Here is a 26,258-nt window from a genome sequence, read left to right as displayed (position 1 = left end):
GGGCGTGAGGATGTGAAATGTTAGGACGATGCATTGAGATGGAAAAGTAATCCAAAAGGCGTCAATAGAGAAAAACACATAGAATGTGTCTCTAGATGTACCCCTTGAAAAGTTTCTTAGTCAGTGTTTGAGGCATATGGCTATTTGATGTCCCAATTTTTTCCTCTAAAATCTCTGTAGGACCCAAAATGTGTGTACCCTGCAATTGGGTTTGCAATAGATTTCAAATTAGGAATAAGAATTCTAAATTAAAGAATAAAATTGGCTCGATTACAAAGGTCCTATGATGATTGTGAATATCTAGTAGAGTTTTGATATGGATTGTGGCTGAAGACTTGAGATTCTAGAATAGTTTGTCTATTCTTCAAGACTCGTAGTCCCATGTGCATCTTATTGTGAGAAAGCTAAAGTTTAATAATTAGCTCAATCTATAAATTGTTTCACCTTAAAAAAATTTACATATTCAATTCAAACAAGAGATTGCAATAAAAGTTACCTATTATCCTTGAATGGGGTATCATACATATGATTACAATGTTCCAAATGAAATGCAATAGAACTTTCAAGGCATGAGGATGTGAAATGCTAGGACGACGCATTTTTTTTGGTAATGGGCCAAAGTCAAGATTAGTTATTATCCCAAGGCCTCCCAAATTAAAGGCTCACAACTTACCATTGTGTTGTAGACTATTGCATTTTCATATTCGAGAAAAAAATTAAATTTTAATATATACATATACATATATATATATATATATATATATATATATATATATATATATATATATATATATATATATATATATATATATATATATAAAGCCCTAAAAGAATCATAATATCTACTTTTGTCTCCTACAGTTGTATGAAAATCATAGTTATCTCAGTTAATAGACAATTTAACAACCATTTTGCAAGACTTAAACTAGAACTTAGAAAACACTATAATCTACTTAAATAAGTTAATTGCTTAACAGGATTTTACACAATGTTGAAATCTAAGAGATATATAGTATGACTTTAGCTATGAAAGACCAAATAAAAGCAGAACTTACAATGTTTTCATTGCGAACAAGAAAATCAGCAAAGTGGGTGGGTACAAAGCCAGGAGCTACAGTGTTAACTCGTATATCTGGTGCCAATTCAGCAGCAAGGGCCTGCAATATACATAAGTGGCTGTAATTACTAATACTGCCCAGAATTCAAGACAGAACATTCAGAAATTTAAAAATACATAACTCCTCGATGCTAAAATGTTTGCCATTCACTTCTAATTGAATCATATAAGAAGCACATGGGAGCATAGTTAATGCTACACAACACAAGTAGATCAGACAAACACGTAGACATTACTAAATCTTGATGATGTGTACTCAGTGCTCACATAACTAGAAACAAGAGTGATGCAAGTTGTAGCTAAAGTGCCAAACCCTACTTCACCTCTTTTGAACTTGTACTTTAAGTAGGACAACAATGACCCAGACACCAGTCCTTAAAACTAGCTGCACAGAATGAGAAGAGACAAAATCGTGAATTCCAGAGTCTAGGGTTTGCAACAAATTGAAGCCTAGAGGCCCTTCTGCTACGAAATCAGAAATAACTCAATGGGAACTGTGTGGTTTTCATTGGACAAAGCGTACCAAAATAAATAGAACCACTCTAAAGTATCTTTGCAAGAAAAGGACTGTAGTCCCCTAAAACTGAAATTCCTACAAACTTGAATTTTTTAATTTAAGGACAACTCTCTTCTCATGGAACAACACCATGCCTAGGAGAAGAGTAAGGGATCTAAGAATTTCTTGAAGCCACCCACACTACTTGAACCAACAAGCCCCAAAATAAAAGTACGGCAAAGAAACAAACCTTGCACCTGGATGGCCCCACTAACCAAAGAACAGTCAGACTGAGTTAAGAAAAAAAAAATAGAAAGTTGCAGAGCTCTAGCCAAACCCCAACTATATTTTTCATTTGGAAAATCACCAAGCCACCCCAAACATAAATGGAATAGCAGCAAAATATATCCCACCTATTATGAGTCAAGCAAGGACAAGGACCAAGAGCAACATCTATTTAAAGAACAACCAAGTTAGTCCTGACCTGAGAGGAATGCAACAATAAGCACTCCAACAAGAAGCAAGCAACCTTTCCACAAAAAAACACTTACCTACCTTCCCAAACAAAAGCCATTTTATTTTCAACAGATTCAGCCACCCATTGCCTTGAGGATGGACGCCAATGCCACAGCCTCCTACTTGCGAGCACTATCATACAAAGCTTTGGTATCATTATCCACAAGTCAGCTGTGGTAAGAAGTGACAGTCTGTCATATTTAACATTCTTTCCCACTTACTTCCAATTAGAATTATGTATTCTTATCTCGGATTATTTATTCTTTTGTAAATCTTTCATATATTTTCTTTATAGAATATATTGCAGAGTCAACAAGATCCCAAAAGCAAATGGCATTTTTAGCAAAAAAGGATGTTCCAAGGAATTGTCCTCTCAGAACTGTCCAACAAAGACAACTGCTATCCTAAAGATTAAGAAAAATAATAGGAAACAAGAAAATATGGTATAAAACATCCAAGAAAGATTCTCAAGGCTAGAAAAGGACAATTGACACAATAGGTAGGTAGTATGAAATTTGAACAAGTCAAAAAAAACACAACGGAAGCTTCAAATATATAGTCTCTAACATTTAAAATGATGAAAAGCTCGCCTCTAATTTTGTCATATCCCTTTGAGTCTTTTATCATTAAAATCAAATATGAAAATGATAAAACAACTTAACACCACTTACAAAATATTGTCTTACTAACTTGATATGTTGAAATCATCATTTAAGATTTCACAATTATTTATAAGTGATGGTTTGCCTTGTAGGTTAGAAAATGATGAGGTGGCAACCATATCCTCAATCAATGACAACTTGCCAAGTGTCCTAGTGGAAGAACTTTATCATATTGTCTCTAGATTCATTGAATCTATCAAAAGAGAGAAGGATAAAGAAAAGAATATTCTCAAAGATGGCTTGGTATAAATACAAGAGGCTTCATCTTATTGGTTCATTAGATGGTGGCTTTATCTACAAGGTTTCTTCTTCTACAAGCTTCTACCCAACCTCTCTTCTTATTGGCTCACAAAATATTGTAATATTTTACATTGGCCCATTTGTTGGTGCACCTTATGTAGTGGTTAAGCCTAATCTATTTTCTCATTGGTCCATGAAGGCAATGTATTTTTCTAATTGACCTACATGGTGTTGCTTGGTTGTAATTGTGTGGGCATTTAATATTTGTAACTATGTGTAATGTCCCCTCAGTGTGTGTCATCGAAAATCAGTAGTTAGCCTGATTTTCTTATCATGCAGAGGCTAATCTAGGACTTAAAAGGAATCATGGGGGAAATTTGTGACCTTTGGTGTTATTACTCTCACCTTGGAGTCTAAGTTAAACTATTAGTAATATCCAAAATCACTGGGGCAACTTTCATATGTTAATGTGATTAAAGAGTTTGTTTTTTGTCCAGCCGATTAGGACATCCACATGGGCTGTCAAATATACAACACTTTTACTCTGCACCCACACAAAATGATAATGACAAAAGGTAAAGAGCCATACGTTGCTACCGTGGGAAAGACGGGGTATATTTTGTAAAGGATGTTGAGCAGAGGCATGTTGAAAAAGAAAAAAACGTCGAGCAAAATAGTGTCAATTGGGTTCGAGCATAGTTGAGTGTGCAGGTTTGGGCTTTTGGGACAACAACCCTATTAGGTAACAACTTCACCACCTTCCTACTGGATGGTCTTGGAGTTATTTATCCATAGAGCTTTGATAATGCATCCAACACTGGGAAACAAAGACTCAATTCTGACAAGTTTTGACCTCAAGTCAGACGTGCCCAGGAGGAAAACACAAGCAGACAGTAATCTCCTATGTTGGTGTGTCCAAAGTAAAAAGCTGTGATTGGTTACTATTGAAATTGGCGAAGCCAACACAAGTGCATTTGATGAGCACTAGCAGGATATAAACTCTAGTTATCACATAGAATTTAAACCACAGAGACTTACCATTCCTCACAAAGAGAAGAGTTTTGCAAAGGGTGACGAGTTAGTGACATCTCTTTATAGTTGGAATCGACTGCAATAATGAGCTGGCACGATTGAATATGACTTCCTTTGGAGACTGAACATCTCTTCCTACACGGTACACACATGTGGAGGACTAAGAGGAATCAACTAAACATGTATGTGTCTGGACTCTAAACAATTAGTGTTATGATTGGATTTGTAGTTTAACCTGTAGTGATGTTCATATGACCAAAGAAATTCATGCTGCAAAAAATACAATGTTTAATTCTAAATTGTCTCCTTTTCATAAGAGTTAATTTATGAAGAGTGTTATTGAATTTATTACTTCGGTTCAATAAATACTATTATTTGCATCTTTACATTACACATATCTACAAAGTAAGGAATGTTAGGAAAGGCAAATGGAAATAGGTCCTTGAGAATTTATTCAAAGCATTAGAGTTGTAGTTTCAACAGATAGGGACTGGGCTATTATACTATGGTTATGGAAACCCTAATTATGAGTTATGTGGTTTAATTTTGGCCCTTGATTTCAGATTAATCTTGGTCATTGATTGTAATCGGGCTCCCTGCATAAAGGCTTCCTCACATTATTTGTAAAGGAAGGTTTGTTGGAGAATTGTTGCCAAAGTACTACCAAAATTGTGCTATTCATTGTTGGCCTTCATGGTGGATATATATGATCATGTTGGAGTATTGCATGGTTCTTTGCATTTCTCACTTAGACTAGGATTTCTCTTCATGTTGTTTAGAAGCAATGTAGTTGGATGAGAGTAATTGTAGATGTTTACTTGCTTGACTTGAACAAAACTAAGCCACCAGCCTTTTGTTGATAGTAAGAGTGCCTCGTGTGGTGAGCTAGTGATTGTTCTTGACTTCAATTAATATTGAATCTTTAGTTTCCATCCATTTGATAATATTGAAAAGGAGATATTGACATGAAAATAAAATAGGTGGTCATTGATAAAGCTCCATTTAATAGAGTCCAAGTCCATAAATGATTCTTCGCATTCATAGTTAGAAGTAGAGGTAACTGAAGTTAGCTAGTTTAAGTTGAAGGTGAAGTGAAAGTTGAAAAATTAAATTTTCACTGAACATTGTGAGGCTAAATCTTTAGGAGTGCAGACTATTGATATCCATTAAAAGAATAGCATTAGTCCCTTTGTGATCCCAACAAAACACATTATTTCAATGAGCGAATGTCCACAATTGAAGGAACCTTGAAGTGATTTCATGATGTAATGGCAAGCGCTGCATGAGAGATGACCTTATATCAAGAGAGGATTTAATAGTTGATGTTTCATATAGAAACATTGGGTATTTGATTTTGTATGTTGTAGTGGAATAAAACTCACATCAACAGAACCTTATGAAGATAGCACAATGAATAAGGTATTTGAGCTAATCACTGATAGATTCCAAAATCTTGGGGATATCAAATACCATCATTTCAATAGAAGAGTTACCATACTAAAAGCATTTGCAAAAATCAGACTGAGTAATCTCATAATAGACATGAGATTGCATAATTTAATGCATAACATGTTTCAACATTTTTTTATCACAATTAGGAAAGAACATCTATTGCAGCTATGAATATGTTGGTTAATAGTTTGTCTTCCTTTATGTTATGGTTTATACCTTGACTCTTGAAATGCCCAATGGCTAGTAGAAAACAAAAAAGTTAACAAAAAAATGGGTTAGTGTAGTAATCTATCAAAGACCCTTGAATCGATAGGTACAACTCCATTTTATCTGCAAGATTTGCAATGAATTTTGTTTTTCGGGTTTGGGGGTATGCTCTTAACCAGAGAGCAGAAGAGGCAAAGACCAGATTGTTCAACACTTTAAACAATCTAGGCAAGTGAAGATGGGGGTTAACTCTTCAAATGTAATCTATTCTGACTTAAATGCAGATACGGAAACGTGCAAAACTAGCTACGACAAAAAGAGAGTGGGAAGGATGGCAAAATGGGTAATTCCTGGATTACAAAGCTAACTGATATTTCAGCAATACCCGGATTATCGGATTATCTATCTCTCAGCTGCTCCATTAATCAATTTCCGGCCCTCTTATGCAATGAGCTACACTACATACATGAACTATGACGTATAGCAAAAAGAACAGAAAAATCCTTATGCCGAAGAAAGCAAGGCATACAATCTACTGAATGAAAGAAATAAAATCAAGTTAATTTGCATTCATTCAATTTTCAACAATAGCACGTTCATTCTCAATAATATACTCTAACTAAATGAACAACAGAATTAAAATGGACTCAGAGTCACACACAGTAGTCCAAGCCACAGGGGTTCACCCAAAAGTAATTTTGTCGATCTTATTAACTTTTCAAAAATTTACATATATAGGCCTTCTCAACATGGCTAGTTACATTAGATAATTGTGTTGCATTGCAGAGCATCTCTGAATGGAATAAACTAAAAATAGGACATGATTGAATAATTGTCCGTTACAGAGACTAGGATAACTGACAAAATGCCATATATGGCTACAAAGAGAAAGAGAGAGAGGGGATGACAAATGTCTGGAAGAATGTCAAGGCATCATGCCTTCTTAGGAGTAACTGCCTTAGCTCTATAAGCTTTCATTACATCAGTTACTTTGTCTAACTCCTCGACACCTAGGATGATGATATTGTCAACTCGAACCATCCAGTAGTCGTGCATCTCTGTCACCTCATCAACTTTGGCGACCTTTGATTGGAATTTTTTCAATGCCCTCCTTATGATCGAGTCAGCTAATGAAAGCTCTTGCACCTTTGAGATCTAGATATTTGTTGGGTCAACTGCCTCATCAACAAATGCTAGGAACTTGCGTTTCATGCACTCGACATCCACCAATTTACCATTGCCAAATACATAAGCTTCCGTATGTAGTATTTTCAAATATTCAAAAAGTTTCTCAGTGACCACCTGCACTAGGTCATGCACATCCTTGAGCTCGTTCGCGGATCTCACAAAGCTCTCTACTAAGAACTCTAGAGATTGTTTCCAATGAAACAATGGCTCTTGGCCTATCTTGAGGATCCCGTGAGAGATGGCAACATTGGTCTTCATGTCAATCACCTTCTGCAATAGAGCCAATTGCTCTGTCAAGCGATCTGTTGCCTCTTGTATGGTAATCTGATGGTTGGAAGCTGCCTCACTTAACTTGTCAGCGTCCAACAACAAATTTTCCAAATTTTCAATCAATGGGGGACCTTGAACCTTCATTTGATCTACCCATGTTCGGCCAATTTGCCGAAATTGCCTTTCTTGCTGCAATTTCAGAAGTAAATTCTTGTTCTCATTTGCATTCGAATCAAATTGGCTTGTTGATGTGCTCCCAAGTGTAGACCTGATAAACTCCATCAACTCTTTGTTTGAGGCTTTGAGGACCTCTTTTTCCACTCTCAGCTCTTCTAGCCTATCCTCAATCTTCTCATTGGTGGACTTCCGTATATTTACCATAGAGTCATGAATAGGGATACCAAGATCCACTAATATGATCTGGAAGTCACTCGTGGTAAGCTCATGGAACTTCCCCTCCTTTTGTGGCTCTGCTATCTCCACCAACATATGGTCAGTGGAGGGATCAGTAGCCAATTGTGCAATTGATTTTTGCTTCTTTGTCTTCTTGGCACATATTCCTCGAAGCTTCTTTACAGTTGTAGATGAGGGTAGAACTCATATACCTTCGTAAGCTCATCGTAATTCTAGATGCTGGGAAGGTCAGGCCAAAGGTGATGCGTAGCCAAGGCATAAATTAGATATGAGGACATGGACAACTGTTTGAATGCTTTGGCTGAATTCATCCATGAGGTGAGCTCATCACAAATCATCTGCGCCCAGTTGATTTGTAAACCTTTGGCACATATAGCTTGCACCAAGAAGAAACGGTGCTCAATAAAGTTCAGAATCTCCTCCTTTCCCTTTAGTCTAAGCAGCAGAGCGAGGATATCTACGATCTCCCTCTTCAAATTAGTGCCAAATAGAGTCTTGGGCATTTTCCTCTTCTACAAGCAAGATATCTGAAACCATGTCCTCTGCATGTCTTCCCTTCTAAGGGTCTTCTTTTTGGTGAACATAGATGCGGAAGAGCCAAAGTCAATATCAAAATACTCCTTTTACAAGAATGCCGAACGCAAACTACATTAGGGCTTTGTTGATTGAAATGAGGATGGATTGCTTAGGAAACAAAACCTACTTTGTTTTTGGGTCGTATCTCTTGATGTATTCCCTTACAAGCTCTGGTGCATGGAGAACCAGCTACTTCTATCAATCCGCTCTCTTTTACCTTTTTAGTGATTGGGTGAATAGGTTGAGAATTTAGTCTTCCATGCAGATCACCCAAATCGTAAAATTTGAATGACGTGTCTATTAACTCTTTCAATTCACTCTCCAGGCCTATTAACTTATCATAACCCATAGCTCTGACTGCCACTTGCTATTGCATAGGATGCAATTCTCAATAAATAGTCGTTTTAAAATACTTGGGGAAATAAATTTCAAGCAATTCTAATGAAATAGGTATAGGAATCCGAACGTTGATGCCACACGAACAAAATTAAGTTCAACCAACGATTACAACGGCAGGATTTGCATTCATTTTCATAATCAACGGCTATTTAAACTTTCCATTTTCTTGTACATAAAAACTCATATTCTCGAAAGCCTTGTTACTTTACTTAAAGTCATATTACTAAAAATCACTTACCAAAACAAGTGCCTTAGTTCCACGAAAAATGCCTTGTTTCCCTTCACAGTCTGGCATGAAGATATATTCGAAAACTTAACATATGCAGGGAAGAGAGAGACTCAACTTTTCCGTAGGCCCAATTTTCCTTCTATTCAGAATCACAATGCGGAGAGTGATCTTCCAATAGCTTGCGCATTTCATTCTTTCACTTTCCGCCTGGAGTGTTTAACACTTGCTTTCTTTTATGTCAAAGTTGCATCTTCACCACTGACTTTTCGGAAGTATCTTTTGAGCATTTTCGAAGAATATTCGCAATTTAAAGTCACTTGTCTTTCCATTTTCAAAGCCTTTAGAGAAGTGGCTTTTTTCAATACTTGGGGACAGAAAATGCCTCTTTGAGCAACATTTTCTAGAATGAAGTAAAACCGACAGCACTTTACCCTTTAATCTCAATCTGATGGCTACAAGGTTAGATCTCAAGCATGCCTTACTGATTATGAGCCCAAAATAGTTCATTCAACATTGTGCTCACACTATTTGTACATAAAGACTTTACACGCTTCTAATGCTACATAATGTGATCAACCAATCTTTCGCATTCTTCTTCCAGCTTAGTTAGGTACATGATACGCTTCTCCAAACCATTTTGGAATACTGGATTCTCGATCACTTGCTGCAGTTTACAGATGGATAGTTCCAATGGGAGTGGAAGACTGGCTTTTTCCCCGTATACCAGCTCAAATGGAGAGATTACGATGGCCTTCTTCGGTGTCACCCTATCCGCCCAAAGGGCTTCATGCAATCTTCTATGCCAGTCCTTTTGATTCTCAGAGACCAACTTCTTCATGATGTTAATTAAGTTTTTATTACTTGATTCTACTTGACCATTCCCTTGAGGGAAGTAGCCTGATGAATGGTTGAGGTGTATGTTGTTGTCATACCAGGATTCTATAATCTCCACAAAAGAAAAATACGTAGCACTATCCATGGCAAGCTTCAGTGGCACCCCAAATCTTACCAAAATATTTTGTTTGACGAACTCAAAGACCACTTAAGAAGTAGTTCTCTTGGTTGGCTTGGCTTCCACCCATTTGGTGAAATAGTATGTAGCAGTGGTAATATATAAGTGACCAGCAGAAGAGGGAGGATTGATTGGTCCAATAAAGTCAATTCCCCATTGCTGAAAGGGGCCTTTTATTACAACTGGTTTAAGAGGCAGGGCAGCTAATTGAGGCTTGATGGAAAACATTCTACATTTATTGCATTTGGCCACACACTTATAAGCCTCCTTGAACATGCCAATCATACTAGTATTGCCTCAAAATCTTGTATGTTGTGACTATAGATGAGAAATGCCCACCACAGGCCTCACTGTGGAAAGTATGAAGCAATCTTTCTTGTTGGGGCTTATCCACGCATCTCAAGAAGGTTCCATCAATTGCTCTTTTGTATAGTTGGTCATCATAAATGACATACTTAGTTGATTTAGTTCTGAGGTCTCTTTTTTGCTTGTATGTTAGTCCATCACGGCAATCTTCGTAGGTGAGAAAATAGGCAGTGTTTGAAAACCAAGGGTCTTGGAGACTACCCATTAGTTCTTTTGAGGATTCCTCTTCTTGGCTCGAAATCTGATTTTTTACAATCATCTTGCATAGGCCATTTCCTCAAACCAATTTCGTTGGCTTCAGCTTGACATCGTACTCTTGAACTTTTGCTATCCATGCACCTCTAGTGTTACATCCTATTTCTTGCTGGGTTAATATGCTTCTAACAGCTGAATCAAGTACATATACAACAAAATGAGAGTGTAAAACGTAAAACCTGAAATTCTTGAGTGCTCTTACCATTGCACAGGCATGATTTTCCATCTGAGAGTATCTCAACTCATGTTCCTTGAGAGGAGTACTCATGAAAGCAATGGGTGCTTGGATGCCTTGTTTTCTTGCATGAGTATTGTAGAAAGCGTGTGGGCTGAGGCATAGCAATACAGTATGAACTCCTTAGTGTAATTCGGGTGGACCAAAACAGGTGCTTTGGCTATGGCGTCCTTGATTTGATTGAAAGCCTTTCTTCCAGGGTCATTCCATTTGAAGCCTTGGCTACCCTTCATCATGTCAACTGTGCATTTGGTGATTTCGGAAAAATCATGGACGAAGCGTCTCAGAAAGTTCACCTGTCCAAAGAATGACTTGACTCCAGATTTGCTTCCCGGCAAACTCAATTGCTGGATGGCTCTAACACACTCAGGGTCAATCTTGATGCCTTCTTGGGAGACTATATGACCTAGCAATTTGCCTTCGATAACACAGAAGACTAATTTCTTGGGATTGAGTGAAATCCCATGCTCCCTACATCTTTTCAACACTTTCTCCAAGTCCCCTTAAGTATTTTCTCTTTTCTTGGAGAAGACTGTCAGATCGTCCAAGTATATGAAGATGATCTTATCCTTGAGATCAGCAAAGGAGGAGCTCATGGACCTTTGAAAGGTTGCTCCAACATTAATGAGCCCAAAGGGCATCCTATTATAAGAAAACATCCCCCAAGGGGTGGTGAATGCCGTTTTGAACTGATCTTCCAGGTCTACCTCAATTTGGTCGAAACCCGAAAAGTCATCTGACATGGACATCATTTCGGAGCTGGCCACTGTTTGCAGTAAATGATCCATGTTGGGCAAGGCGTAGTTGTCCTCCAGAGATGCCTGATTCAAATTCCTGAAATTCACACAAATTCTAATTTCTCTATTCTTCCAGACAAAGACAATGTTGGCTATACAACTCAAATGGTGTATGGGGTAGATGATTCTTGCTTCTAGCATCTTGTGAACCTCTCTAAAGATGGCATCTGAGACCATAGGGTTGTAACTATGCTACTTTTGTCTGAAGGGAGTGGCTTCAGGCTTGAGGGGGATTTTGTGCTTGAATTCACCATTTCTAAAGGTCTTTAGGTCCTCATATCCCCAAGCAAATACATCTTGGTATTCTAACAACAGTCCCTTAGCCTTAGCCCTTTCTTCATTTGAGCAGTTGCTACCAATATTAACCATTTTAGGTTTATATTCAGTGCCAATGTTCATTCCTTCAAATTCTCCGGAAGTGCCACCTTTTCTACCCCTTCTAATAAATGCATCGTGCCTATCAAATAGTTTTTCAAGGGAAATGAGATGTCTAAGAATCTTATTACCTTTGAGTTGTTCAACTCCAAGCTCCAACTTTTTCTTATTGTCAGGGAAGAACTCTTTGCAGGCATTTTTGCATCCTTCAAAGTACTGATCATTGAAAGGTTCGGAACCTTCCAAGAAAGATTGGATCTTCTTATCATTGTTGAAGACCTATCATGTCTCAAAGTTGTCAGGAACATTGAGCCTGAATAAGACTTCAACTTTGTACTTCAACTTTGTACTGATTATCTATGAAATCCGGATGTGGAAGTAGAAGCAAGGATGAGACAACTAACAAATCTGCCCTTGTATTCCGCTCCCTTGGAACGAAATGTATTGAGAAGGTGTCCAAGTCCTCAATCTCATCCCAGACCCTATTTCTGTAATTCTTGAGCCTTGCATTCTTCACAGTGTACTAAGCTCGGACCTGCTTTACTATAAGCTCTGCATCTCCTTGAGCTCTTAGGATTTTCACTCCTTTCTACTTAGCAACAACGAAACCCAACAACAATGCTTCATATTCTATTGTATTATTGGTGTTCTTGAATTGTAGCTTATATGCAAGTTGTGTTTCATCTCCATTCGGGGAAACAAGCACCACACCTACTCCAGATCCAACAGTAGCACAACTGCCATCGAATTCTAGGGTCCAAATCCTCTAATCACTACGAGGATCTAATTGTTCTTCCGAATGATTGAAGTCGGAGAACATCATATAGTTTCCAAATTCCATCTCTTGTTATAGGAGTTGTGCCTTAGGATCATTAGACGTTAAGATAGTGAATTTGGCCTTTTCTTCAAGTTCTAACCTAATCTTTTTGTTACCTACGGGAATTATGGCATGTGACTAATCCATCTTGATTTCCCCTCCCATATCTCTGCAAAAGCTTCTACTTAAAAGCATGACGTAACTAGCCGGGATATCAACTACCAAGATGGTCAAGTTCAATCTCTTTGTAGGGTGCGCCACCAATGCAACTAGTGCATTTTTCACTTGTCCTACAAAGGGGACCTGTTTCACATCCATGGAGTAGCAACGTCCAAATGTCTTAGTCAGGGTCAAGCCTAGGGCACAAGCAACAGAAGAAGGCATGACATTATTAGAGGCTCCAGAATCAATTATGCAATTGCTAAGCTTATGACCATTTATGTATAAAGATACGTAAAATGGATCAAGTTTCTAACTAGGGGAGGTAGCAAAGATTGAAACTTCTTCCTCTTTGAAGAGAAAAGGCAAGAGAGGTTCTTCATCAGCTAGTGGGCCACTATTCAATTGGGGTTGGTCATTGCTAATGGTAGAATTAACATTAGGTAGAGTTTTAGCATTGGCATTACCTTTGGAATAGTCTACTAACTTTTCTAATTCAAAAGGATGGGTTTTGAGATAATCAAGGGGGGACACTTGGATATGAGCATCCTTACAATATTTTATTATGTCAAATGAGGGGTGAGGCTTACCATTTGGCTCGAACTTTGTCTGCTTTTTCCTCCAGGATGAGGAAGTGGGTGCTCTAACTATAGCTGGTGAAGGGCTAGTGGCTCTGTTCCAAGCAAGAACAAAGTTCACCGTGTTCCTCTCTCTTTGACTTCTTTTTGCCACGATCATTTGTATTCCATCCAAGGTGGCGAAGTAGTCACCTCCAACCTCTAAATCCGATTCATACTCCAAAAAGAATGTTACAAAGTCGCCATGGGGAGCAAAATCGTCTTCACTTTCAGGGTACTCAATTGTTAGCTCATTACTACTAGTGAGCTGCCTATATTTGTTCATTTCTGGGCAGGAATCACCATCGTGATTTGCTTTAAGATGAAATATACACATGTTTTGCTTCTTGGGAGGTGCCTCAATGGAAAGCTTTTGATGAGTAGATGGCAATTGCAATGGTTTTTCTTCGTGTTGCCGTCAGTGAATATCTTGATAAGGTTGTCGAAAAGAGGGAACAATTTTCCCCATTTGCCTTTTCATGGCAATCATCTCATTTGATAGCTTTTGTGCCATTCACTGTACCAATGGTAGAGCTTGTCAAGGCTCCACTTTGAATCTCTCTTTTCCATTTCCCAACTGCTACCAGATCATTTTCCAACTCGATTACCAAGGTCTAAGCAACCTGAAGATTAGCCACATGCGCTCGTCTAATTTGAAAATTGATGTCAGAGGGCATGAAGTTAATGAAGAACATTTTTTGGTTGTCTACTATAGGTTTACTCGCAGCAAGGATCTTATTGACCAACTTGTTGAATTTTGCATTGAAGTCTCTCATAGGAACATTGGGTTCCTTCTTTATCTGGGTGAGTTGAGTCTGTTGGTTCCCAAAACCGCAGATTGAAAATCCACGAGCCTATCGCTTCTCCGATAGGAATTCTCAATCAGTTCTGGCCAACGAACGAGAATACTTCTCGATTCCCCTGCACTTCAGGCTCCGCTACACCCAAGCAGGTAAACCTTCACCTCAAATGTTGATTGTCTAGTTCAAGGCTTTTCTATAGCGAATTTAAACTTCTTGAGTTCTTCAACTAGCAAGGTCCTTGAACTCGATCAAAATGAAATTGGATGTTGAATACTTGATAATTGAATGTTTTGTATAAATTTTGTTAATAATGAATTTGATGCTTGCAGAAGGAATATATAGATTTTTTGACTTCAATAAAAAGACCAGTGCCTTTGCTCATCTGGGCTATACAGTCAACTTTAGTGAACTTTACGTACAACTTCATAAAGTTCGTATGCACTTATACTGCTAACAATTAAATTATTAACATGCGACAGACCAAATATTATGCAATCTTAAATTAGTCCATATTGAATTTTAACTCCTCTGGCAGGGAGACAAACTAGACATAGATGCGGAAACAATTAAATATTTCACACTGTCTGTGATGCTCGAATTTAAATGCTAGATGACCATGTCCACTTATCCAATATTTAAATTGTATGTAGAATTCCAGAAGATAAATAACAAAGGACGATTCGCTTGCAGTTTAAGTCTCCATGCCACTTTAAAAGTAAACAAAAGACATTTTATTTTATTTTAAAAATAAAATAATGGAATCTATATTACAAAGCCATATTGAGCCCTTATTTCTCCTTACAAAAATATATAAATATAAAAATGCTTCTTCAAAGTAAATCTGAATGTAATTGTTTGGATGTGTCTTATTGTCTTTTTCTCCTATCTTATATATCATTCCTTATTTAAAAGATATGAATTTTCACATGAAAAGCTATATATCCTTTAAAGTAATAACATTATTTAATGTTTCAACAACACCTTTTCGTTTTCTTAATTTTTAATTAATTTATACCTTAAGGTAAAACAATATCACTAATTCTTTTTACGGGCAATCACTCATGTCTTGGAATTCACCGTTGATGCATACTAGAACCGATGATAACTTCAAATCATTCCAATTTGGTGGCTCTCGATATTGAATGGCTCTTTGTTTCTAGTCCTCCACGCAACTTTTGTCCTCAGTGTGCTGTCAAGATGCCCATCACTATGTGCTTTTGGCTGCCGAGAAGTGAATGGTGAGGTTGGGTTAGAATGGTGAATAGAATCTTCATGTCTACAATTCAACTATATATTTTCGCCCTTGGAATATAACGCTTTTTTATATTGTTTACTACAACCTCATGGTTAAACCAGTATTTGAACTTTTCAATGTCGTGAATGATATTTGTTCATTGGATGAAATCTGTGCATAGACTGTTCCGCTCCATTGTGTCAATACAAGTGGAGTTCGCTGCATCCTATTCTTCAACAGTAGTGGTCCTTTTGATTTCCACGCACGTCTTTTCTATCCAAGTGGCAACACGAGTAGTAACTAATAACTGGATTGGTATATCCAATATTAATAAGGGCACATCGTGATTTTACATTTGGGAAGCAATTTTGACTTTGCCTGGAAATTTTTTATCATCCGTGAAGAGCTTTGACAAACTTTTACTAGTTTATAATTCCCAATAGTGATATTTGTATTGAAAAAAAGTTGTGATTTGAGATATATTAGAGTCTCCAATATTGCATTGGGATTCGCTCACATCTTTACCACTTTACTAGAAAGTGTTATATGACTACCCTATGATATTTGTCTAGCCTATCACATCAAGTTGTGTAATAACCCCAATAGGTTATAACTTCTTCAAACACCAAAAATCTTTATACTTCAGTTGTTTGACATTTCATCAAACACTTTGCAAGCAAGCTCTGATACCACTGTAATAAGCCACCTCAAATCTGCTCTCAAAAATGCTGATGAAAGCTCAAGGAATTTCATCAAACAATTCACATGCAAGGGACGTATGACTGATATAGTATTTCAGCTGGCTTTAAATGACTCTTTTCAATTTGCATCAATGAAAAACTTGTGCTAGAAGACTCCAAATGGACTACACAATGGCCTAACATGAGTGTGCTACTAATTTTGACAATATTTAGTGCATATATATGATCTAAGCATGAGAAATATACACCTACAGCCAACTGGCATTTTTACAAACAGTTGGTGTGCAAACTAACTAGCTAATAAATAATGATATTAAATTGCTTAAATGACACCAACAACTAATATCTTCTTAATTTGCAATGAAATTTCTAATACAATGCTCATGAAATATGGTCAAGACTTTTGGCATTTACATGGATTACAAAATGATAATGCTGGTATAATGCACACTTACAGCTGAAACTTATAACACCCTAAAAAACAATACTAATAAAAGAACCTGGTTGTAGATGGCTGTAATAATCTTCTTCAATGCTGCCCCTTCTGATTTGCTTTTTTCGAACTACTTTTTCGGACTGCTTTTTTCGGCCTGCTTTTTCGGTTCCGCTTTTTCGAACTACTTTTTCGGCCTGCTTTTTCGGTTCCACTTTTTTCGGACTGCTTTTTTGTATCCACTTTTTTAGCCTGCTTTTTCGATTCCGCTTTTTCGGACTGCTTTTTCGTACCTTCTTTTTCGAATTGCTACTATGTTGAATCTCAAAACCATATCTTTCAATGGCGTCAAGATTTCCAGCTTGAAGGGATTTCGTCCTCCAAACTATTGAGACATAATCTCCAGCAAATTCCCCAATTTTTTTGATATTTCCAACCATGCTTAAAAGAAGCTCTTTCATTTCTTTTATAGTGTTCTCACAAGAGCTCCATCCTTCGTTTTCTCAATGTGGGATAAAACATAACTCCCTTTATGTAACTTATGTCTCCAATGTGTTATAAAATAAAGGGGACTCTTTTAATTTAAATATTTCCCACAAACTATAGTCTATGCATTAATAAAGTTAAATATTTAAATTTAACTTTATAAAATAGTTTTATCAATGCAAAACAAATCTTATCAATGATAAACAAGTCTTCTTGCCGATTTTAAACAATTACCATCGATATACCATTGCCACTGGATGTCCACCCATGCCCAAGATGACTTACTATAAATAGTAAGGATGCCCAAAGTTGCCTCAAAACCCCTCAGAAAGACCTGCAACTGAAACTATCTAGGCCAAATGGCCTCTAAGCCCCTTTAATGTCCTAGTTATCCTACGGGACCACGGGAAAATAGGCTAACGACAACATCATGCTATGAATGCTAAAAAGGGGACATTACAAGTTGTATTCTTTGTATGTATTGAAATAAGTAAATCCTCTTTTTGACGCTGCTAATCTCACAACTCTCTCCTTCATCATCACTACCCAGGTGATATTGATGTGTGTATGAGTAGACGAAAATCATCTAGCAACTGAACAATGAAATTAGCCATTCCATTCATTACTGTGAAAATGACCCTAAGGAAGATACATGATTATATGAAAGGGGTCCTACACTACTTCCTCACAAACAATTTTGTAATGTACCCAAGCTATGCTCATAGCTTTGAGAATTATCTACTCTTTCGCTCATCAAAGTCTAAATAAACCCCCAAGTAGTAGGAATTTTTATTTTGATACCATTGTAGATACTATTACAAGATGGTTTGAAAATGCTTCAATAAATGTTGGCTTCATTATAATAACTTCACTTTCAGGAATACTTCAGTCATGACTTTTTACTATTTTGAAACATATTGTTTGAATATAAGTAGTGGGTAAGATCTAAAGATTTTCTCTCTACCATGGTACTTGGGACTCTAAAATTTGCCAAAATTTTAGAGTTCCATCAGTGGCTCTTTCTGGGGACGTATGCTCCCTATGAGCATAGCGAGATTTCAGTTTTCTCTGAAAAAGCAGACTGAGCATCCATGCTTAGCATGTACGGTAAAGTTTGGGTGGCCAAAGGCCCCCAAAAAAGTGAACATAAATTCTTCTCTCTATCAAACACAAAGTTCTAATCATGTAACACTCTGAACCTGGTAATCATGATGCCATCATTCGTATAAACAATATATATTGCTTTTACTTCACCAATGCATTCTTTGATATCCGTCTCATGTTTAGCCTTCACAAAATCATCAAGTGCCCTATGATTTTTGCTGAATGGAGGATCCTTATAATCATGGTTTTGAACATCTCCTTGTACACAGTATGCTTTGTTCCCATACTCTGGATATTGCTTATCCTCACAATCGTTGAAAATAGTTTATATTTAGGAAATGCTACCTCTCCCTCATCAGGAACTCCATCAGATATGATACTTGGAAAATTTTCAGAACTATTCTCCAACATATCCTCCTCATTATGCATGGCTGATTCCACCTCATCTTCATATGTTTGATGTACCTCCTACTCATAGGATGAATTGAAAGAAGTCTTATCTTTTGAATACACTTTACGAGTTTTGTCAATTTTAGAGTCAAACCTGCTATCTTCATCACGATGCTGATGGACTTGGCTATAAGGAAAATCCTCCTCAAATAATGGATTTGAAAATATAGTGAATTCAGATTTGTCTTCTATTAATTCTTCTTCAAACAATGGATTTAGGTACATGGAGAATTCATGCGTACTATCATGAGAACTTTCATCTGAATCAGCAAATGTTTCATCAAATAGTGTACTAATTTCATCCTTTTGGGAATCATCATCTTCTTGACCAGTAAGATGGATATCTTCATCAACAATATATCCTAAGACTTCTTCATGTTCATATGCTATATGCAATTCTATACCATCTTCACTATATGATTCCTCGGAATGATCATCTCTTTCACCCAATACCTCTTGTGAATGCACTGATTTGTCACCTTGCTCACCATAGTGAATTGAGAAAAAATTTGAGCCATTTTTCTCAACATGCTTCTGATATTCTAGATCTAACAAGGCTGAAATCTCCTCCACACTAAGAGAATCCTCTTCCTCATTTTCACATTCACTATCACCTGTAAGCATATGAATATCATCATGGGTTGACTCTCCTTCAGAATGCCTAAAATTTTCATCTCCATTTGAATCTGAAATTTCATTTGACTCATGTGTTACTTCAATCTCGCATTCATTTTTCTCTGGAACTAGTTCATTATCCATAAGTTCAAAAAAGTTAAGAAACTAATGATCATATAAGAGGCCCAACTCCCACATCCTGTAGAGAAGATCAGATGATGGAGGTTTGTATTCTAAAGGTATTTCTTGATAAGCATTAAACATTCTCATGAAGAATTCTGTTGCAGATTCATCTTTTTGTTTTTCTAAATTCAAATATGCATCCAAAGGAGATATATAAGTCGGACTTTCATCCAACATTTGGAAGAGAAGCATCAAATCAGGATCTTCTAGTGAGATTCCCAACTCACGAAACTTTCTTATCAATTCCTTGCGTGAAGGCATGATGTCCGAAGGTACTTCCCGAAAAATATCCACCATCCTTATAAACAACTGTGCCGATGTCTCACCTTCATATCTTTCCAGATTGAAAAATTCATCTAAAGGGTGTATGTATTCTTCCTCCATGGTGTAACATAGGTCCGCCTCCTAATTGTAGTATACTTTCTCCATGTTAGGTAATCAAATCATCTCCTTCCAAGTCCTCTCCCTCAGTAGAGTTACCAACTGAAACTTTATTGAATAGAGTCGCCACCTCTTTCGAGCAATGTATTGATCTTCCAGTAGAGTGCACTTCCAATCAAATTGACACAACTACTTTCCAATTCTGGTCTATGAAATCTGAAACTCCAGGTAACTGCACAACACTTGTTGTGAGCAACTCTCCCTAGCGGAGTCACCAATTTGTTGGTTATCAAAATCGCTAATTAGAAACCTACGAGCCTTACCTACTCAATGCTGGGTATCTAACCGATTTTGGCAAACTTGACAAGATTGATCTAATCGATTCAAATCCTCTGCGCTTTTGGCTCTGCTAGACCAAGGCTTGTTCACCCAAATCCTGGATAGCAAAAACTCGGATCCAAGATGATTTACAGCGGATTATAACATAAAAATAAATTCATCAAATGGCAAGTGTTCAAGGAAACCTTCTGGATTGTGATTAATAACTATTTTTCTTCAAACTTTGATAACTTTATTAGAATTGTATGTTGCTAAAAGAAAAAAATTTTAAATGAATTACTACTACGAATAAGATTCAAACTCTTAAAGAAAAGAGGTTAAAGTGTTGCCAGCATATGGATTGAAAATCCTGAGCAAAATAAAGATCAGTGCCAAATTTTTATTGGGTAATAGAGTCAAATATATATTTCTTACAACTTTATGATGCTGATTATATAATATTTGTAGATGACTCAGTTATTATAATGCCTCAAATTGTTCCATCTTTTCACTTATTTAAATCAGTCTATAATGTTTTAACCATTTAATGGACAAAATTGATACAAATAAAGAAAGCAATAATATTTGCAATATTTGTATTTATTAGATTTAAATAGGAGCGAACAATTTGATCCACTTATCGTAATAATGAATTATAAACAAACAAATAATAAGATCACAAAGGACAAATCATATAAATTTTATCTATAAAACAAATATAACTCTTACTGATTTTATTGCTAGAAAGTTTGTATTGAAGACACTCAGGTTGCTGATGCTCTATTCAACACAACTCGATCTTAGACAATATCAAGGTTTATGCTCAAAAAATCTCAATCTCCACTTGCTTTGTTCAAACTTCAAAATATCCCTTTAATAACATGTACGCCTCCAAATATGCAAAGTTTTTTGTTTCTTAAAAGCAATGAATGGGTCATTTGATTTTTCATTATACATATTTATAGAAGGTTGTCGGTTTCTTAGCCAAACATCACAATCTCTCATGAAAACTAATCAATTTTGATTTCGTTTTGCTTTTTAACATTAATCAAGCCTAATGCTCTTGACAATTTACAAAACTCAAAAGTTTCCATTTGATTCTCGTGGGCGCATCCTCCCCTTTCGTTCTCCTGATTTCATTCGCGAAAACATGCCACGACCATGTGGTCTTTCGGGATTGTGCTCTCCAACCAGTGGTGCACCTTCCCTGTATACAAACTTTCTGCTTCACGAAAATCGCTCTAGGACCTGTCAAATAAAATTCATGTCATTAGTGATACACAGTGTACCTCAATAAAATAGACTTCCATGCTTAATTGGCCCAATCTTCTTCCCTTATCAAGCGATGTAAAATGATTGTCTTCCATCATTGTTGTATTTCACTGCATATGGGATTCTATGCTTTGATGGAATAGAGTTTTATCGCCCTGCCTGAATTGGGATCTTAGAATCTCTCTTTACAAAATTTATCATTGTCGATGAAACCACCATCCTCCGTATTAAAGCACAATAGACGTGGTCTTCTTGATTGTTTCCCTACATCGACTTTGATTCTTTGCCCATTTTATTGAATTTGGATCGGCTTTGTTATACGTTTGGAATCAAGGCAAGTAATATATTTTCGTGCGGCTTTGAACATTTTTTGCAGTGGCAAACATGGAGAGCACATCATCCTTAAGAGATTCCACAATTAATGGTCCCAAGGCTGTAAGATATGCAGCAACCACGGAGACATCTACCCTGGTGGACACACTTGAGACCTTCTAATGCTCTTATCATCATGTCTATGTTTATACTCTAGAACTTGAAACTGCTGGAAATTCTAGCCTTTGAATTCCATTCATTACTTTTAATACTGAAATGTATGTCGATACTTTCATATTGAATGCCGCCGGAGCACTGAATCATGTATGATGGATGCCTTCAAACTTGTTGCCATTTGAGTCAGTAAGACTTTGTCAATGTCTCTACAAAAACTGAATTCATGACAACTCAGATTCTATAGACACCATGTATAAATCACATATCACTACTACTGCTTTTATAGACTAAGGAGGGTCCATAAAATAAGGAACATCAAGTATATCCCGAGAAGACTGATTTGTGCTTGTGTGTAATTCAACACCATTTATGTATGACATTCAGGCCACTCCATTCTTTCCGGTTTCCATAGCATAGACTACACTTCGCTATATAAATTTTTGCTATTGATAACTTCCTTTCAAGTCTTTGCTCTTCTTAATGTACTGGCTCATTTGATTCGTGTCCATACGTTGGCAATAACAACAATGAATCATGTCAAATTAGAATACCATTCAGATATTAAGTGTTGGGGTCTTTTGATACACAGATTCAGATGTATCCAAACTGTCTTTCTTTCCATGAACTATTCATACTTCTCTTTATTGTAATGCTCTCGCAAAGCCCATCCAATTATTTAGATATCACTATGATGTCTGGGACTCTAAAATTTGCCAAAATTTTAGAGTTCCTTCAGTGGCTCTTTCTGGGGACATATGCTCCTTGTGGGCATAATGAGCATCTCAGCTATCTCTGGAGGAGCAAAACTGCCAAAAAATTAAGAGCAGTTAGTTTGTGGACTAACACATAAAAATCTAAACAAAAAATAGAAAAATATAAAAGAACAAGGAAAAGAAATAATACTCCCCTTCCATGCTTATTGAAAAAATGGCTTAAGGTACTGTCCATGGATTGGAAAAACCTGCATGCGACCATCTGTATCCTACAAAAAATAAGATTATTCCCCAGCCTTATCAAAAATTACAAATGGTCTGAGCCATAAAGCCTCAAACATACCATGCTTTCCTTTGTCTTGATCCTTAGCGTTCCATTTCAAGACCCAATCACCTACCTTAAAAGATCAGTTTGAAATTTTCTTGTCATGAAGGAATTTAACCTTTTGCTGCTTATTTATATTTTGTTCCTACGCTAACCTTCTTACCTCCTCCAGCTCAATTGCGCATTTAATCTATTCTCCATGAAATTGATATCTTCTAATTGTTCCTCAGTAGCAAATTTGTAAACAAGCAATAAATTATTCAAGGGGAGCTTGGCTTCTTTTCTGTAAACTAAGTTGAAAGGAGAAAAACCAGTTGACTTCTTTATCGTTATTCTATCCACCCATAGTGCTAGATTTAGCTTCGAATCCCAAGTGCGCTTATTGTTGTCTAACATTCTTCTGATAATCTTCAAGATGTTTTTGTTGCTAGACTCTGCTTGTCCATTGCCTTGGAGATGATATGGAGATGAGTATGATACCATAATGCCATATTTCCTACAAAACTCAACAAACTCATTAGATCTAAAACACATACCATTGTCTGCTACAATCTTTTGAGGGACTCCAAATCTAGTCAAGATATTTTCAATAAGAAACTTAATTACTACCTTGCTTGTAGATTGTCGGGTAGGTATAGCCTCTACCCATTTGGTATTGGTAGCAACTAGAATCCAACTATGTCCACCACTTGACTTATCACTAGTTTCTCCTATAAAATTGATTCCCCACATTTGGAAAGGCTCTTCTGCTTGTAATGTTCTTAAGGGGAGTGCACCATCATACTTCAACTTACCTGAGAATTTCTGACAAGTTTCGCACTTTCGAACATAGGCATGGCAATCTTTAAAAAGTTGAGGCTAGTAGTAACCTGCTTGTAGTATCTTATGTGTTGTAGTCCTAGCTGAAAAATGACTGCCACAAACTCCATGCATCTCTTTGAGAACGACCGTTGACTGGGCAACATCTAAACAAAATAATAAAATTCCATCGTGATTTTTCCAATATAAATCTCCCTGAATTAAAACATATTTTGCAACTTGTAGTTTGATAGTTTTTTCTTCATTTTCATTCAAATCATCTCTACATTTAGTATGCTGCAAATAATAAACTATATCTGTGTACCAAGGGCATCTCTCAATACTAACTTTAGTATGATCATCGTCAATCTGGCTTACTTGTACGGCCTCCAAATTTGACTCCGACATAAGCTTAGCCAATCCCTACCCTCTAACTAATTTTGTGATTTGAATATCTATATTAAATTCTTGGATTTGATTTATCCAACGACATCATCTCACAGTAGTTTCAGACTATCTAAATATATCCTTAATGGTAGCATTTGATACGTAAGCAATGACTTCGGCTCCAAGTAGATAAGGTCGAAAGGATTTAACCACCTTAACAAGAGCATAGGCTTGCTTTTCATTTATGTCATAATTGAGTTCAGCAGCTTGTAAACTTTGGCTGCTCATGCCCCTCATCGTTCTTTTGTAACATAACAGTGGCTATAGTATGGTAAGAAGCAAACGAAAATAATTGGAAAGGCTTCTTAAAATAAGGAGATTTCAGAACTGGAGCTTTTTGTATAGCTTTCTTTATCTTAGCGAATGCTCCTACAGCCTCATTATCCCAAGCGATCTTTGCTCCCTTTTTAAGCATCTTAGCAATAGGTTTAATGATCTCAACAAAATTAGAAACAGATCTTCTCACGAAATTGATTTGCCCAAAGAACAATTGGATTCCCTTAGGTGTTTTATGTATTTGAATATTGTCAATGGCTGCTACCCTTTTTGGATCAATTCTTACCCCTTCCTTAGAGACGATATGAGCTAATAGTTTTCCTCCAGTGACCCCAAATTGACACTTTTTAGGGTTTAAAGAAATTTTAAATTCAAGGGCTCTTATGAAAATCTTCTCTAAATACTTACAATGGTCTTTTGCTTTCTTAGAATAAGCAGTGAGGTCGTCCTGGTAAACTACCATAATTAAATCAATTAATCCATTGAAAGCAACATCCATTGCCCTTTGAAAGGTAGCTCCTGCATTTGTTAGCCCAAAAAGCATCCTAGCATAGATGTAAGTACCCCAAGGTGTCATGAAAGCAGTCTTATACTATTCAGACTCTTTAACTTGATTATAACTCGAGAATCTATCCATCATAGATAATAGTTCATTACCAGTTACTTTTTGCAATAAAATTTCCATATTAGGTAATGCATAATTATCCTTAAGAGAAGATATATTCAAATTTCTGAAACAAATACATAATTGTATATCACCGTTCTTCTTTCCCACTGGGACTAAATTTGAAACCCATGTAGAGTGCCTAATAGGTTTAATAATTCTGGCATCTCTTAACTTAATGAGTTCATCCTTCATTTTTGGAGCTAGGGTTGGATTTATTGGATGCTGTCTCTGTCTAAATGGTTTTGCATCAGGTTTTAAAAGTATTTCATGTTGAAACAAGTCTTCCCTATATGCTTTAAGTTCATCGTAACTCCAAGCAAAGACATGTCTATACTTCCTTAACAAAGCAATCAAGTTAGCCCTTATTTTGGATGACAAATTCTTTCCTATATAAACTTTTTTGGGAGAATTTTCACTTCCTAAATTTATTTCTTCAATATCATTTTGGATTTCAGTAGATTTGCTATATTTTGAACTCTCCCTTTCATCAAAAATTCGCTCTAAAGCCACTAAACCCTTAGGTATCTTATTTGTTTTCAAATGCACTATTTCTTTTCCAAACAATGTTTCCTTACCATCCTTTTCTTCAACACACCCATTCCAATCAATGAACTGATTTTCATAATCCTCCTAACAAGTTAAAAATCTAATAATATCTTTATCATCCTCAAAAACTTGCCAGTTTTGCACGTTATTTGGTATCGAGGGTCTGTTTTTCATTTCTACTTGAATAACCTCATCAAATGGGATATTTATTTGCATAATAGAAAAGTTAGCCATTATATCAGCCAGGTAATTAACTGACCTATCAATCCATTTAATAGAAAAGGCATCAAAGAATTCTAGCAAATCCCACACATAATTTCGATATTGTTTTAACCTTGGGTTCCTAGTTGAAAACTTATGCCTAATTTGGAAAACAATTAGATTCGAATCCCCTAAGATAGTGAGTAACTTAATCCCATAAGCCTTTGCGATATCAAGACAAACAATTAATGCTTCACATTTAGCAATATTATTAGTGCATTCAAAATTTAAAAATTTTACTTGATGGCGAAATAAATATAACGTTGGCCCCATTTCCTTCCTTACTACAGGCACCATCAAAGAACATTTGCCAAATGTCATTACA

The 26,258-nt window shown here is 36.5% G+C and overlaps 1 protein-coding gene across 2 annotated transcripts in view; it reads right to left on the bottom strand.

The window, feature by feature from the left end:
• Positions 1–26,258, bottom strand: part of IBR1 (indole-3-butyric acid response 1) — a 147,063-nt gene that overhangs the window by 3,952 nt on the left and 116,853 nt on the right. For both annotated transcript variants that reach the window (XM_089800112.1, XM_089800113.1), the window contains one exon: positions 1,056–1,157. In XM_089800112.1, the coding sequence (XP_089656238.1) occupies positions 1,056–1,157 (102 nt within the window). The remainder of the gene's footprint in view (positions 1–1,055; positions 1,158–26,258) is intronic.

This window comes from Cupressus sempervirens, chromosome 9, assembly GCF_028749045.1.
Source record: "Cupressus sempervirens isolate cs-2001-9-10 chromosome 9, ASM2874904v1, whole genome shotgun sequence".
NCBI lineage: Eukaryota > Viridiplantae > Streptophyta > Pinopsida > Cupressales > Cupressaceae > Cupressus > Cupressus sempervirens.
The sequence above is the reverse complement of the archived record's forward strand: the minus strand, read 5'-3'. Positions and strand labels throughout refer to the sequence as shown.